This window comes from Megascapheus bottae, chromosome 16 (assembly GCF_031878675.1).
Source record: "Megascapheus bottae isolate mThoBot1 chromosome 16, mThoBot2.hap1, whole genome shotgun sequence".
NCBI classification, from domain to species: domain Eukaryota; kingdom Metazoa; phylum Chordata; class Mammalia; order Rodentia; family Geomyidae; genus Megascapheus; species Megascapheus bottae.
This window is the reverse complement of record NC_143524.1, coordinates 42,611,940-42,628,537: the sequence shown is the minus strand read 5'-3', so window position 1 is coordinate 42,628,537 and position 16,598 is coordinate 42,611,940. Positions and strand designations below refer to the sequence as shown.

The window sequence follows — 16,598 nt, the reverse complement described above, 5'->3', positions numbered from 1 at the left end:
CACTAGATTGAATCCCCACAACTACAAAGGGAGAAAAAGAAGATATTCCTATCTTCAGAGAATTTTTCAAATTCTGTATCTCCTGCCATGTTCCTGTGGTGCTTTGAATACAATCCAGGGTCTTGTGTGTGCTAGGGAAGCACTACTATTGAGCTACATTCTATGATTCTCTATCATATCTCATCTTTATTAATCAAATTAGGAAGAAATGACCAGGATGACTTGAGGAATGACCAAGAACAAGTCAATTCCAGAGATCCCAGCATCAGACCTTAGAGATTGGATTAGCCTTTCTTAACTGGCTGTTCACAGATGATTCCCTAGGGAGGGAGTCAGATATGGCATGGGTGAGAGTGCTGATGGAGAATCAGATTGATGTAGGGTAGATTACAGGTTTACATAAGGTAGTGATTAGTCTGAGGGAGTGTGAAGCACTTAGAGATGATCTGTAATTTATTGTCTCTTCAGGACCATATAAGGTAGAAAGAGTGGCTGTTTTTTAAAGGAATACTAGGTAGATTTTGCAGACTTTTTGAGCAACAGAACTGTGCATATGATTGAGCCAGTGGATGGTGAGAAGTAGAGTAAAGCATGGATTTTCAAACTGGCTTTCATTTTTTTCTATACAAAAGTGCCTTATTACTTTTCTTCTCCCTCATGGATGTGTGTGTGTGTGTGTGTGAGAGAGAGAGAGAGAGAGAGAGAGAGAGAGAGAGACAGACAGACAGAAAGAAAGCGAGAGAGCACGCCAGTGTGTGTGTGTGTTCTAGTTGTTATGGGCATGAACTGAGGGCCTGGGTGCTGTTTCTGAGCTTTTTTAGCTTGAGGCTTGTGCTTAACCACTTGAGCTACAGCACTTCTAGCATTTTTCTGTGTATGTGATACCAAGGAATCGAACCCAGGGCTTTGTACATGCTAGGTGAGCACCCTATCACTAGGCCAAACTCCTAGCCCATCTTTCCTCATTTTTATAAACCAAATACATATTTACTGTCTATCTTTGATTTTTGAGTAATATCATTCCAGGTATAAGTGAAAGGATCTGGTATTCTAATGTGTGTATAGACTTGGCCATGAGAAATGTTTGTTTATTTTTTACCAGACTCTTGGAAACAAATAAGTTGACATATTTCTATTTCTGTAAGTCCCATTCTTTAGAGTGAAGGGATTTTGTGCAGGAAGCATTGGAGCATAGGCAGTAATGGAGACAAGGAGGTTTTAGAGAGAAAGTCAGCAGAACCGTTGATATAATATCGAGAGAGGCCAAGTGGCAGCAGATCTCTGCCCAAATGACTTCAAAAGTTAGGTCCATATGTAAGAGTTGCCATCCTCTTTTTACTTTTACCTAAATCCAGAGTAAGAGTCTATTAGCCATTTAAAAACTAATTTCAAATTATTTAGTTAAAAACTTCAGCTATTGCTACTACTGTGTTTTTTTTTTTTTGAAGAAAGGTATAATTGTTTTTTTTTCTCTTACATTATCAGATCCTTATTTCCTCCTTTTTTGGTGCTAAGACTCAAATGCACAGCCTTACACTAGGCTATTTCCCAAGCTCCTTCATAACTTTTTTTTTTTCTGATACTGGCATCCATTTGGTGATTTAACATTTGTAAATTATTTTATATTTAAATACACACTTGAGGATAAAATCTTACTTCTGTTCATATTTTCACCTAAGGATACTACCTTAATTTTCTTTTTTTTTTTTTTTTTTTTGCCAGGCCTAGGCTTGGGCTCAGGGCCTGAGCACTGTCCTTCAACTTCTCAAGGCTAGCACTCTACCGCTTGAGCCTCAGCACCACTTCTGGCTTTTTTCTACGTATGTGGTACCAAGGAATCGAACCTGGGTCTTCGTGCATGCTAGGCAAGCACTCTACCACTAGGCCAAACTCCCAGCCCACTACCTTAATTTTCTAAAGATGTAGTACTTGGGTTTAAACTTAGAGCCCCGCTCTTTTTTATTTTTATTTTTTTTCATTTTGTGTTTGTTTTAGGGATTGAATTTAAGGCCTAGACACTGTCCCTGAGCTTTCTCGCTCAAGGCTGGCTTTCTACGACTTAAGCCACAACACCATTTCTGGCTATTTTGGTGGTTGTTGGAGATAAGAGTCTTACAGACTTCTTTGCCCAGATTGGCTTTGAGCTGTCAGCCTCAGATCGCTTGAGTAATTAGGATTACAGGTGTGAGTTCCTGCTCATTGGCCAGAGCTGCATTCTTGCATGGCTTGCATGCTCATTTGGATCATTATTCTACTGAGCCTCACATCTAGTTCAGCTTTTTGCTGGTTATTTTTGGAGGTAGAATTCCATGTACTTTTCTGCTAAGACGAACTCTGCACAGCAGTCTTGTGGTTCTCAGCCTCTTTAGTGGCTAGGATTACAGGTGTGAGCCACTGGCACTTGTCTTTATCTTGAAATGTATCTATTTCCTTCTTCTATGATACTTAGTTCAGTCTTATCATCTTTTAACTGAGATTACTGAGTTATTTTTGATATAAAAATGTAAATGTTTACATTATTTCCCAAATTTTGGCATCTGTGCATAGCTGTGGAACCATCACTACAATAAACATGGTGACTGTATTTAATACCTTTGAAAGTTTCCTCACAGCCCCCTGTAATCTCTTTTTACAACCACTGATTATCTAGCTGCCATAGATTTGTTTACATTTTCTAGAGTTTTATATAAATAGAATTATATAATATGTACTTAAAAAATCTCATCTATTTCCCCCAATGTGTGTGCCTGTGTGTGTGTGTGTGTGTGTGTGTGTGTGTGTGTATGTGTGTGTGTGTGTATCTATATCTGTATAGTAGTATTTTATTGGTACTAGAATTTGAACTCTGGGCCTTTTGTTTGCTCATCTGTACTTACTTGGATGGCTCTCTACCATTTGAGCCATGCTTCTAGCCTGACTTTTTATGGTTATTTTAGAAATAGAGTCTATGGACTTTTCTGCCCAGGTGGGCTTCTGACTACCAAATCTCAGCTTCCTGAGTAGCTAGGATTATAGTCCTGAGCCACAGTACCTGGCTTCAACATATTTTGAAATGCACTCAAATTTTTAGTGTATAAAGAATTAATTCTGGGGCCAGGAGTTTGGCCTAGTGGTTAAAGTGCTTGCCTAGCTTGCATGAAGACCCGGGTTCGATTCCTTGGTACCACATACATAGAAAAAAAAAGCCAGAAGTGGTGCTGAGGCTCAAGTGGTAGAGCTCTAGCTTTGAGAAAGTCCAAGGACAGTGCTCATGCCCTGAGCTCAAGCCCAAGACTGGCAAAAAAAAAAAAAAAAAAAAAAAAAGGAATTAATTCTTTTTTCTACCACTTACTCTTGAGTGTTATTCAATAGTAGAGATATACCACAACTTATGCATCATCTCACTAACGACATTTGTAATGTTTCTAGCTTTTTCACTATTGTAAATAAGACTGTGAACCTTCATGTGTAAGTCTATATACAAACATACATTTTCTTTTCTCTATAGTCTAATTTGAGAGAATTAATGCCCCAACAATTTTGAGTCTTTTCACCCATGAATAAAATTCAGCTCTCTGTTTAGGAGATATATGTGCTCTCAGAAAAATATTTAAATTTTAAAGTTGTTTATTATAAAGGTGATGTACAGAGGGGTTATATTTACATAACTCAGGTAAAGAGTATGTTCCTTTCTGGACGATGCCACCCCTTCCTGCTCACTCCCAGTAATATTTTTTAATATATTTTTATTGTAATTAATAGAAGGGTTACATGATATTGCCAGATAAATGGTGCCTTAATTCCCACACATTGATACCCTTTCACATGTCATGGTCCCCATTTCCCTTCCCCCCTCCCCCACCCCTCATCTTGTTTTCCCCGTTCCCTATCAGTAATATTTTGTGCAGGTCTTTCACATTTTTTCAGCCTCATCACTAAGAATTTCATAGTTTCTGATGTTATTATAAATAGCTATTTACAGCTATTTCTAGCTGTGTGTTTGTTTGTTTGTTTATTTAGGAAGTTCTGGGCTTGAGCTCATGGCCTGAGCACTATCCTTGGGCTTTCTCAAGGCTAGAGCTCTACCACTTGAGCCACAGCACCACTTCTGACTTTTTCTGTGTATGTGGTACCAAGGAATCGAACCCCAGTCTTTATGCATACTATGCAAGCACTCTACCACGAGGCCAACCTCCCAGCCCTTAGCTATCTATTTAACAAGGTTGCAGAATGCAAGATCAATATGTAAAAATTTATATTTCTATAAGCAATTATCTGAAATTAATTCTCATATCATTTTATGTTAATTGTTAGTATGTTAATTCATATGCTATATGGGTCCACATATTTTATTGACCTTGCATTCTGTAACCTTGTTAAACTTACTTGCCTAGTGGATTCTGTCAAATTTGCTTCTTCTTTTTTTTTTTTTTTTTGGCCCCTTTCTCTTTCTGGCCCCGCTCGCTCAGGCCCTGCTCGCTCCGGCCCGGCTAGGCCTCCCTTTCTAGCTCAGGCCCCGCTCGCTCCGGCCCTGCTCGCTCTGGCCCGGCTAGGCCCCTCTTTCTAGCTCAGGCCCCGCTCGCTCCGCCCCTGCTCGCTCCGGCCCGCTCGCTCCGGCCCGCTCGCTCTGGCCCCGCTTGCTTCCGCCCGGCTCGCTCCAGCTTGCTACTGGCCCCGCTCGCTCCGGCCCTGGCTTGCTCTGGCCCCGCTCGCTCCGGCCCGGCCAGCTGTCGCTTGCTCCGGCCCCGCTCGCTCCGGCCCCGCTCGCTCCGGCCTGGCTAGGCCCTCTTTCTAGCTCAGGCCCCGCCCGCTCCGGCCCCGCTCGCTCCGGCCCGGCCAGCTCTCGCTTGCTCCTGGCTCTGCTCGCTCCGGCCCCTTCTCGCTCTGGCCCGGCTCGCTCCGGCCTCGCTGGCTCTGGCTCGGCTCGCTCCCGCACGCTCCGGTCCTGCTCGCTCCGGCCCCGCTCGCTCCGGCCACCACTCGGTTGGGCTCTGTTCACTTCAGCTCAGCTCGCTTCTTTCGCTCTCTGTCGCCGTCGCAGTCTTGTCTCTGCCACTTTTCCGGTTTGGTTGTGTCTCGTCTCTGCCACTTCCGGCTTGGTTGTGTATGTGGGATACCGAGGAATCGAACCCGGGTCTTTGTGCATGCTAGTCAAGCACTTTAACTGCTAGGCCAAACTCCCGGGCCCTCTTCTTTTTTTTTTTTTTTTTTTTTTTTTTTGCCAGTCCTGGGCTAGAGTTCAGGGCCTGAGCACTGTCGTTGGACTTGTTTTCTCAAGGCTAGAGCTCTACCACTTGAGCCTCAGCACCAGCTTTTTTCTATGTATGTGGTACTGAGGAATCGAACCTGGGTCTTCATGTATGCTACACAAGCACTCTGGTTATCACTAGGCTAAACTCCTGCCTTTCTTCCCCCATCTCATAACTTTTATTTCTTTTTCTAATTAACTTTGTTTGCTAGGTCTTATGCTTGATGAGTTGAACATGTAGGTTCATGTTTATTTCTCTTAGCCATTTATTTTCTTATTTTCTACTCATGAATTTCCTCTGTACTCACACTGACTTATCAGCAGTTCCTAGGATACCTAGGAACCCCCATGCATTCATGTGCTATTCCTTCTGTTCCTCATCTATCCTCTGTTGATCTTATTAAGTCCTATTTGGCAATTCAGATTCAGTTTAACTCTCCTCCTTTTACAAAATCTTTCCTGAAAATCACAGGCTAAATTGGGTGTCTTCTGTGGTCCCACAGCCTCTGGCATTTAGCACATTAATTGCAGTGATCAGCCCCCTGCCTATTTTCCCATCAGTCTGCTTGAGGGCATCATCTAATATGATTCCTTTACCTAACCCTTAGCACACGCCCTATCCCAGTGTAGGAGGCAAGAGACAAAACTTTATTTACCATTGTCTCTAGAACTGTGTCATCATATAGTTCATTTCAGAGCTTCTAGGTTCTCTTACAACTCTGCTGCCATGCTGCCAGTTCTTCCCTAGTCTGGCTTTCTCTTAGCCTTTAGATAGTCTTCATTCAGTAGCATGTTCTGGTGGGCCCTGAAAGAACTAGTTTTTGTGCATAAACCTAATGGGGTATTGCAGGAGGCCTAGGCACCATGCCCATGTTTATTTTTGTGGTATTGATAGTTAAGGGGTTGATATTAACATCATAATAGAAAATGAAGATGCCAGTGTGCTAGGGAGAACCAGAATGAACCTGCTCAGATTAACTAGTTCCAGGCCTCCACTGTCTTGCAAACAGTCACCTTGAGAAGACTGTGAACTCCCTCGGAGCAGTGAGAAGTCAAATAAGAAGCTCAGTTTGGGGATGCTTTTTCTGACTCACAGTTGGTTAGTCTGTCCTTTTTCTGTGTTCTGAAAACACCTTACATTGTTTTCTGATCTAACACTTACTATTTTATTCCTCATACGTCTCCCTTTCTAGAAGAGAGATTTTAAGAATAGAGATCATGGAGATTCATCTCTGTGCTGATAAAAATCCTAGGACCTACATTTAATAAGTGGCAGGTCTCAAATCAAATCAAACCACCTGTTTTGAAGGCCCACAGTGGTAGCTGCTGTGCCATATTTACTAGCTGAACAAATGTGACCAAAGTCTGACCAAGTGGCCAGAAAATTGACTAATAGCTGTATGAGGAAGACCAAAAAATGATACTGGAAAATTTCCTGCCAGACATATTTCTCTTGGGATGTGGTTTAAAACCACAAAAGTAGATGAAGGCTTCATCTGGAGGCGCCACAAGTCCATTATGGGAGAGAGATAGTGACTCAGGAGCCCATTTTGTATTGCTGTTCTTTTCCTGGCAAGAGGAAGAATTGACGTGGTTCAGTATCTGCCTTGGCACACTTGTTGGGATATTGCTATAGCTCATGTGTTAGTAATTCTTATTTTTTCTTCTGTGGCATGTCCTTTGCCCAAGTATCCACAAGGCTCACGTGTTTACTTCCCTATCTGATCATATGTCTACTCATCAAAGAAGCCTTCCCTAACCTAAAACTACTGTCCACTGTTCTTTTCACTTTTACCCTTTTATTGCTTAAATTTTTCTTCATTATACTTATCACCTGACATGATTAAATGTTTATTGTGGTTTTTTATTTTTGATGTACTAGAGATTGAAACTAGGGTCTTTCTCATTCCAGGCAAGCACTCTACCACTTAGCAAAATCCCCAACCCCTTTTAAAATTTTCATCTTGAGACAAGATCTTATTAAGTTGTCTAGCCTGGTCTTAAACTCTAGCAAAAGAAGCTCAGGGACAGTACCCAGGTCTTGAGTTCTACCACTTGAGCCACAGTACCACTTCTGGACGTTTCTGAGTAGTTTATGGAAATAAGAGTCTCACAGACTTTCCTGCCTAGGCTGGCTTTGAACCACAATCCTCAGATTTTAGCCTTCTGAGTAGCTAGGACTACAGGAGTGAGCTACCAGTGCACAACTTGTTTTTACATTTTTTTTCTACTTTATTCTTTACTTTTTTTTTTTTTGCCAGTCCTGGGTTTTGAGCTCAGGGCCTGAGCACTGTCCTGGGACTTTCTCAAGGCTAGAGCTCTACCACTTGAACCTCAGCACCACTTCAGGCTTATTTCTATGTATGTGGTACTGAGGAATTGAACCCTGGTCTTCGTGCACGCTAGGCAAGCACTCTACCACTAGGCCAAACTCCTGGCCTATTCTTTACTTTTGTAAGAAATATGTGCGATGAAGTGAGGAAGCATAGTGTAAGTACCCACAAGACTTATTAATGAGTGATCTACCATCCAGAGATTGTCATTATTTGTTTATTTGAATAGGACTGTAGAGCTTGTATTTGCATTTATTCTATCTTTATGTATGTTTTACAGTTTACCCAATGTGAATATGTGACTCTAATTTATAAACAGATATGCATGTATTGGCAATGTGTACTTAAAGTTATTTTTACAGATTATAGCAATGTTGGAGCCCAGTATAGTGTCTGCAATCCCATCTGTAGGGAAGCCCAGGAGGTTCATGAATTGGAGGCCAGCCTGGACTATTCATAGCCAATTCCAAGACCGTCTGACTTCATACTGAGATATCAAAAAGCTAAGGGGTAGAGCTGTAGTTGAATTTTAAGAGTATTTGCCTACTATGTGCAAGGCCCTCAGCTCAGTGGTCCCCAGTACTACATATATACTAATGATGGAGATAATAAGAGAGTAAGATTAGTCACCTTCTGTGGTCTCCCTTCTGAAGGACTGTGATAAAATTTCCAGAGGTTGGCTTTCTCTGATTCCATGTAACCTTGCTCATTCTTTTGCTCAGAGATGTAGTCTTCAATCTGGTTAGGAGCCACAGGTCAGGCTTTGAGGAGACTTGTGACTTCAAAATATCAGTCTTGCTTACATGTCCTCCTAGGACTTGGACACAAATCATCTGGAGTCTGTATCTGTATGCTCTTATAAACTCTCCTTGCCAAATTCTGTAGCCTCTTGCTAACAGTGAGCTCTCTGTACTTGGTGTTGCTTTATTCCTCACTCTGATCCAGGGATTTTTCCCATTTCCTCGTTTGGAATGAGAATACAGAACAAGCCTTAACATCTATGTAGTTGAGTCTTAAGAACAAGAGATCCTTATAGCTTCACTGGACTATTGTTTTTGAATCTTATTGAAACTTATTCTGTCTGAGATATACTTAATATATATGATACAGTTTGTTAGGGATTATTTTGTTCAGACTACATTGACTGTGGGTGGATGACACTATGTTGCCAAGTCCTACCTAGATAGGCTTGCTGCCTAGGTAACAGAATGATACATAGAGCAAAACCAAACAAATAAAACTGCCTTGGTGTGATACACTGAAGTCATTATTCCTTCTCCTTGTAGTTAAACTATGTAGGAACTTGTCCGAATTCATCTGCATTGGAGTATAGTGACCTCCTTAAAGAATCTATTCCTTAATGCCATGTTTAGAGTAGTCATTGGGGGCAATTTTGTCTCCCAGGGGACATTTAGCAGTATGTGGGAACATCTTTGATTGTCACAACTTGCAGCATGCAGCTGGCACCTGGTAGATATATGTTAGAGATGTTAATCCTGCAAAAATGCATGAGCCAAGCCCCACAACAAAGATGCTTCCATCCCAAGTGTCCCTGGTGTAGAGGCTGAGAACCATAGACTAGACTGACTGCTGCTTGGGAGGGTATTGATAAAGGAGTTCTGTGCCAGGAGTTCTATGTCTCTATTTGCCAGCTCTTGTGGTTAGGCAGCCTCCTAATAGACAAAAGGCCCTTGAAGCATCACTGGCCTCAGGCCTTTCTAGCAACAAAAAGAGTGGCCTTCTTTCCTCTCCCCTTTAAGGAGAAAGGCTGCATTGTACAGGCTTAGGTGGAGCTCCAGTGGCAGCATAGATAGGAGTGTGTTGTTTTCTGCACTTTGCAGGCCAGCACTTGTCTGTCTGCCTCATGTAGGCGTGTCACTCTTCTCCAACTTCATTAACTGACTCTCCAGACCACAGTCAAAGACCACATTTATAATGTTTGAGGACATATTATCATTGTCAGGAATAAGCTAGTGAGTTCAACTTTCTTCAACACTTCTTTAACCCCGACTCAATTATCCTTTTTCCAAGTCCTACAACTTGAATGTATCTCTTGGAAATTAATTTTCTCTTTTTTTTTTTTTGCCAGTCCTGGGCTTGAGCTCAGAGCCTGAGCACTGTCCTTGGGCTTTCTCAAGGCTAGAGCTCTACCACTTGAGCCTCAGAACTATTTCCGGCTTTTTTTTCTATGTATGTGGTACCGAGGAATCAAACCCGGGTCTTCATACATGCTAGGCAAGCACTTTAACCACTAGGCCAAACTCCCGGCCTAATTTTCTCTTTTTATCTAATGTATTCTTGTGTGGGAACTACACACTTAACTAACTGGTATCTACACACCCTTTACCTAAGCTTCTAGTGTCTTGTCTTCTAGGATGTAGTTTTAGAGCTCACTAAACACTTTCCCCCTACTTTTTTTTGAAATTATATTTTATTGTCAGGGTAATGTATAGAGAGGGGTTGTAGTTATATACATCAGGTATATTACTTCATGAACACTGATACTCCTTCTCACGTTTTTCTCCTACTTCCCTCCTTACTGCCTCCCAATCATCTTGACACTTTCCCTTTTGACTTCTCATGTCTCTGGATATAGCTATCTCCACAGCTGCTCACCACTCAACACCACATGTTTTTGTCCTTGGCTATAGCATCTTGTGGAGGACCTTGAGGTTGGTACATTTTTGCCTTCAATATTGGTTTTTTTTTTCATATAAGATGTTTCTGAATCATATGAGACTACCTCAGAAACAACCTCAGATTTGAAGTGTGCTCTACCAGAGTTTTATATATATATATATATATATATATATATATATATATTCTTTTTTTTTTTTTTTGAATAGTGTCTATATATCCCAGGCTGGTGTCTCTACCTTCCAAGAGCTGGAATTACAGGCATGTACTTCTAACACCCGACTTAGGCTTTTTGGTGGTACTTGAATTTTAACTCGTTTATTTTGCCAGTCCTGGGGCTTGAACTCAGGGCCTGGGCACTGTTGTTGGGCTTTCTCAAGGCTAGCACTTTATTTCTTGTGCCACAGCACCACTTTTGGCTTTTTTTTTCTTTGTATGTGGTACCAAAGAATGGAACCCAGGGCTTCGTGCATAGTAGGCAAGTACTCTACCATGAGGCCATGCTCCCGGCACAGGCGGAAAGATAGTTTTTGATATGGATTCTAAGGGGTAGGGAATGAATCTCACTATATCATTTCCCTCAAAACTGTTTTGGCTTCTTGCTAGCCAGAGTGCTTTTTTAAAAAATTTTCTTTTGGCAGACTTGGGAATTGAACTCAGAGCCTGAGCACTGTCCTTGGGCTTTCTCAAGGGTAATGCTCTACCACTTAAGCCACAGCGCCACCTCTGGCTTTTTCTGTATATGTGGTACCAAGGAGTTGAACCTAGGGCTTCATGCATTCTAGGCAAACAGTCTACCACTAGGCCAAACTCCTGGCCACCAAAGTGCTTTTAAAATGTGAGGAATGTATACATTTCTTTTGGAAAAAAATAAATATTTGGACCTAAAGTGCTGACTTAAATTATTTTTAATATGTTATTTACAAACATGTTACATGCAAACATATAAGGGGGTTTAAGTTTATATATATATATATATATAGTTTTTACTTAAATATAAGGAAAATCAGATTCATCATTTAAAACTTCAAATCCAATTACATGGTATCTTTTTGTTGAAACACAGTTGTTCTCAGGCTTTTAAGTTCCACATGTCTGTATTACTGGGTGTCATCTGATGACTCATTCCTCCCACCATTTTTCATTATTTCAGCTTCTGCAAACTGTGATTTGTATAATACATCATGATCTCATTTGACCCCCACTTGGCTTGAATATCTCCCTTGAATAGTAAGTTCACTCTCATTCCTTAACACAGCGGTTGCCTTTTAACAAGATACAGTCTTCAGTTTGCTTTCTATGTAAGCTGAATACCACCTGGTCTAAAAATTATTTCCAAAGGATATTTTTATGATTATCCATAGAAAAATCACATTATAATCATTGAAGGATATTTAGCTCCAAGTATTAATGATGACATAATTTGCTATGTTTTGAAGGATCACTCAATAATTATTTCAGTTAGTATTGGCTTCTGTTATGACAGAAAATCCTCTCACTTTGTTGTAAGCAAAAGAGGAAATTTACTTGTACAAGACTGAAATATCTATAATAGGGATATTTGCAGGCTTGTTCTGACTCAGGACCTAAATGATGCCATCTGGATTCATCTCTGCGTTGCTTTGCCTCTGAAGGAAAGCTTCCAGCAGCCGGAGGGAGGAGAGATAGATGGGTAGATTGATACCATAATGATGTTGAACTTGGTTATGGAGCCAGTTTGTCTGAGGTCAAATCTTGACTTCATCTACTTCTAGCTGGGTAACTATTGTGAAATTATGTAATCTTTCTGTGCCTGTTTCATCATCTTCAAAATGAGGACAAAATGGTGCCTATTTCACATTGTGTTGGTGAAGATTAGTGACAATTCATCTGAGATGCTCAGAACATATGTTTATGTGGTAACTTCTCTTGATTTCATTAACATGATAGTTCAGGACTATCATATACCAGTATAGTGGATGAGCAAGTATGTACTGCATGGATCAGAAAAAAATCATGAAATTGAGTTTTAGACTCAAGTTGGGCTGTATGCTAATTTCTGAATTAAGCACTGTAGATAGCAAGATGGAATATACTGACTGACTGAACCTGAGTTAAATGTTCGGGTTTCAGAGGTTGATTTAGCTTTCCCTGAACATGCTAGCTGAGAGCAGGAGCTTCATAGTACTGCTCCCATCATAAGGGGAAGGTGATGCTGGTGGTAAAAATGACCCTTGTCCATCATACTGTCTATTTGATAATAGTATGTGATCATGTTATATTATGGCATTCTGTCTGGGAATGTGGTGGTTTTAGGTGATTTATATCTTTTAGTGGGAAACATTTGGATTGTAATTGTAAAAATACATTTGCATAAAATATTAGTTTTTATATATGAGTTCTTTTATATTAAACGACTTAGATTTGAGTACTCGCTTCAACAGCACATATACTAAAACTGGAATGATTCAGGGAATCATGGCTCCTGATCAAGAATGATATGCAAATTCATGAATCATTCCACATTTTTTAAAAGTCTAAATTTGAGATTGATAACTTTCTCTAATTAAGTAGTTATATGAAGGAGTTTCAGTTCTAGAAAGTTATGAATACAATGCATCTTGATCCATCTATGCCTTCCATTGTTCCTTCCCTATCTTTCCCTATCCCATCTGACTCTCAAGTTCCATAGTTCAGTTTATATATAATGTATGTTGAATATATAATATCCATTGAATATGTATTTGCTCACCATTCCTCTTTCATTTGTATACACCCCCCATTGTTCTCTCCTCCTACTCAGAACATGTTACAGCTTGCTTGTATTCATTTTGTTAAACTGTTAGTTGTTCAATAGAATTATACCATTGGACTCCTCTCCTAAGTATACCATCCTTTAGTCAAATTGTGTACATATGCATATAACCATGTTTATGTTATCATGTATATTTTAGATCTTACTTCCACATAGAAGAGAAAACATGCATTGTTTGTCCCTCTGAGCCTGGCTTACTTAACATAATTTTTTCTGGGCGTATCCATTTCCATGCAAATGATATAACATTCTTTCTGATAAATTAGTAAAATTTCATTGTATAGAGATACCACATTTTTTTTGATCTACTCATCCACTGTCCAGCATCTGAGCTATTGGTATAACTTGGTTATTGAGAATAGTGCAGCAGTGAACATAGATATACAAATATCTTTACTGTATCCTGATTTGTAATATTCTGGGTGGATATAGCTGGATCATAGGATAGTTCTATGTTTATTTTGATTATTAATAATTTATAGGAAAGATTATGTTCTAAAATTCAGGCAGCTATTTTCTTTTGTAACTGTTCTACATGAACAGAATTAAACTCAAATGCAGAATGCTCATCGAAGTTGAGAGCCTGTACCTCATATATTTATATGATCTGGCTATACTCTTGGTTTTGATTTGTAGGTTATTTTAAAAATAAAGATATAAAGTTGAAACATTAGTAAATTACCTTTATCAGTGTTGTCCAACAGAACTTTCTAATAATGAAAATACTATATGATTGATATTGTCCTGTGTGGAAGCCACTAGCCACTTGTAGCTCCTGTGAGAGCCTCTTAGAGCCTCTGAGGAACTGAATTTTTAATTTAATCTACTTTTTATAAAGTTACATTTAAATAGCCTCTTGTGGCTACTACTTCTTTGGCAGTGCAACTCATTAGCAACATTAAATAAAAGAATAACTATAAAGTGCCCAAAGGCTGTATACCAAGTTCACAATAGAACTGACACATAGTGAGTTCTGTACCTTCTGACCTGAAAAGGGGTGGACCTCCCTTAATTGGCCAGAGCAACCTGAGGCAGGCTTGTCTCAGGATAATCCCAGTAGCTGTTTTAGCACCACAGGCAAGACTTTTCGTGACATGTCTTTAACCTTCTTCTGCCATTGCATTCCATATTCTAGACAAATCCAACTTCATATCTTTTCTTTGCACTTTCATTTTAATAGCAAGAACCCGTTTCTCTCACACCCATGAAGTATTGTACACTCTGATGGGTTCCTTCACACACAGATTGGCTCCTCCTATCTTTTATGCTGTATTTCAACATCTTTTTTCAGGTCATCCCCAATCCACTGGGCAGTTATTTCCTTTCTCTTCTGTGCTCTATGCGTATTTCTTCATCCAGTTTTTTGTCTGTGCTTCACTCATGTGATTTAGTTCTGATCTTTTCTAGCTAACTTTTGTGTATTTGGTATAAAGTATGCCTTTTATATATGCTTCATGAATAGATGGATGAATAGCTTTCAATCCTAGTCACATTTATGATTTAAAATATTTTAGGATCAACCTTATTGAGATACTACAAGGAGATATACCTGTTTAAACCACACAGCTTGATGAATCCTGTGGATGGAATTTGTGTGAATATAGATTTTCATTGACTCTAAACATTTTGGGGTCGGCAGAAGCCAGTCATTAATCTAGACTATAGATTTGTCATTTTGAGATTTCATATAAGTAGATTTGTATGGTGTGTACTCTTTTCATATTTAGGATAGTATTGGTAAGAGATATGTTAAACATATGAATGTGGTAAATGTTGATGTCAGTTTGACCATAACAGTAAGTGCAAATAGTGCTTGATATTTTGGAGTCATGGTGTGCCTGTCTCTTTTTACAGTGTACAACTGGACTGTGGATGAGGTGGTGCAGTGGCTGATCACATACGTGGAGCTGCCTCAGTATGAGGAGACCTTCCGGAAGCTGCAGCTCAGTGGTCATGCTATGCCAAGGTCAGGAGTGGGGCTGGGTTTTACTCACTTGAAAATGGAGGGAATGGAGTGAACTGGGAATGCCTCCAGATTGTCCTGTCAACTTGAAGTTTTACCCTGTTCACACCTCTGTTGTGTGCTTTTATAAAGCACCATGAGCCCTTGGCATTCACTCTCTCACTAAATATTTCTATTAATCCTGAAAGTTGTCCCAATAGCTTCCACATATTGAATGCTTAGTACATGCCAGTCTATTCAATACTTCACTTCATTTAATTCTTACATCAGTCTTGAAGGTGGGTATTATTGTATGTAGATGGTGAAATTGGTTAGGTAACTTTTCCAATAAAAGGTCATAAACATGGCTAGTTTAGGGGTAAAACTATCACAAATCTAGATTTGATAGATTCAATACATTCAGTCTGTGCTAGTTCTCTTCCTTCTTTCCTCCCTCCCTTCCTCCCTCCCTCCCTCTCCTTCCTTCCCTCCCTCCATCCTTCCTTTCTTCTACTATTCCTTTGTTCCCTTCCTTCCCTCCTTCTCTCCCTCCTCCCAATCCCCTCCCTCCCTTCCTCCCTTTCTTTCTCTTTTTCTCCTCCTTTTCTTTCTTCCTTTCCCCCCTCTTCCATCTTGCCTTAGGACTCTTTTAGCCTCTTCTGTGTTATCAAAATACCCTAATGAAAATGCTTCAGAAATTATGCTGACTCCTGTTATCTCACTCATCTCTGGAATGACCTGTACAGAAGATAAGTCACATCTCCTTGCCTATTTTGTAGGACAGTACACTAGGGCTTAGACTAGGAGTAAGGAGGGTTGGAGTGTTGCTTAGACTTCTTGTTATGTCAGACCAGTATCAAATGCTGTGCAGTAAATGCTATTTACTTATTCATTCAGTAAGTATTTACTAGGTATCCATTCTGTACCAAGCACATGGGCTTAATCCTGGGGATAGATAACTTTCCTTGGCCCTCTGGTTTACTGTCTATTAAGTTCTGATTACGTATTATTATGTAGAAGCATCTACTTTTGAACTTCAGCAAAAAAGAAGGGGGAAAGGGAAGCCACTGGAATACCTGCACACTGCTGTTCATAGCCACTGAGCTGCCAGAGGCTGCTGCAATTCAGATGTAGCTGGCTGAGCTGACGGTTCTCCTTCTGCTACCTGGGGCCTCCTCTCACACAACTTTTTCCTACTTTGGAGAGAGTAATAATCTCAGTGCTTCCACCTGTGTATAAACAGTGCTTCCCTACCACAGTTTTGGGAGGAAGGAATTATATTTTGTCTTTTGAGTGAGCAAATTGAACTCCAGTAAGTCTTATTTATGCAGGATGGTAGGCAGCAGAACTAGGATTTGAACCCAAGTCTGCTTAGTTGTAAGCATCCCTCCTTTTTCTTCACTTCTCTTTCCTCTTGTATCATGTGATTGAACATCGGCTTCCTTGTAGTATTCTAGTATTCAGTTTGTTCTTTTTTTTTTAACTACACACACACACACACACACACACACACACACACACACACACACACACACACACACACACACACCCCTACCATATGCCATGCTCCTTGGACCTTGAAGATAAAGAGATTCATTAAATTTTGCCCCTCCCTAGAGGAAGTGTGTATTCATTTGATAAGATAATGAAATGAATAGATGATTG

General features: G+C 40.1%; 1 protein-coding gene and 1 non-coding gene across 4 annotated transcripts in view; both read left to right on the top strand.

The window, feature by feature from the left end:
* Stim1 (stromal interaction molecule 1) overlaps window positions 1–16,598 on the top strand; it is a 168,261-nt gene that overhangs the window by 116,075 nt on the left and 35,588 nt on the right. For all 3 annotated transcript variants that reach the window (XM_090348303.1, XM_090348302.1, XM_090348305.1), the window contains exon 4: window positions 14,846–14,957. In XM_090348303.1, coding sequence (XP_090204429.1) covers window positions 14,846–14,957 — 112 coding nt within the window. The remainder of the gene's footprint in view (window positions 1–14,845; window positions 14,958–16,598) is intronic.
* On the top strand, window positions 12,605–12,706 carry LOC150053434 (U6 spliceosomal RNA). The gene has a single exon (XR_016538202.1). It is a non-coding gene; the product is annotated as a U6 spliceosomal RNA (small nuclear RNA).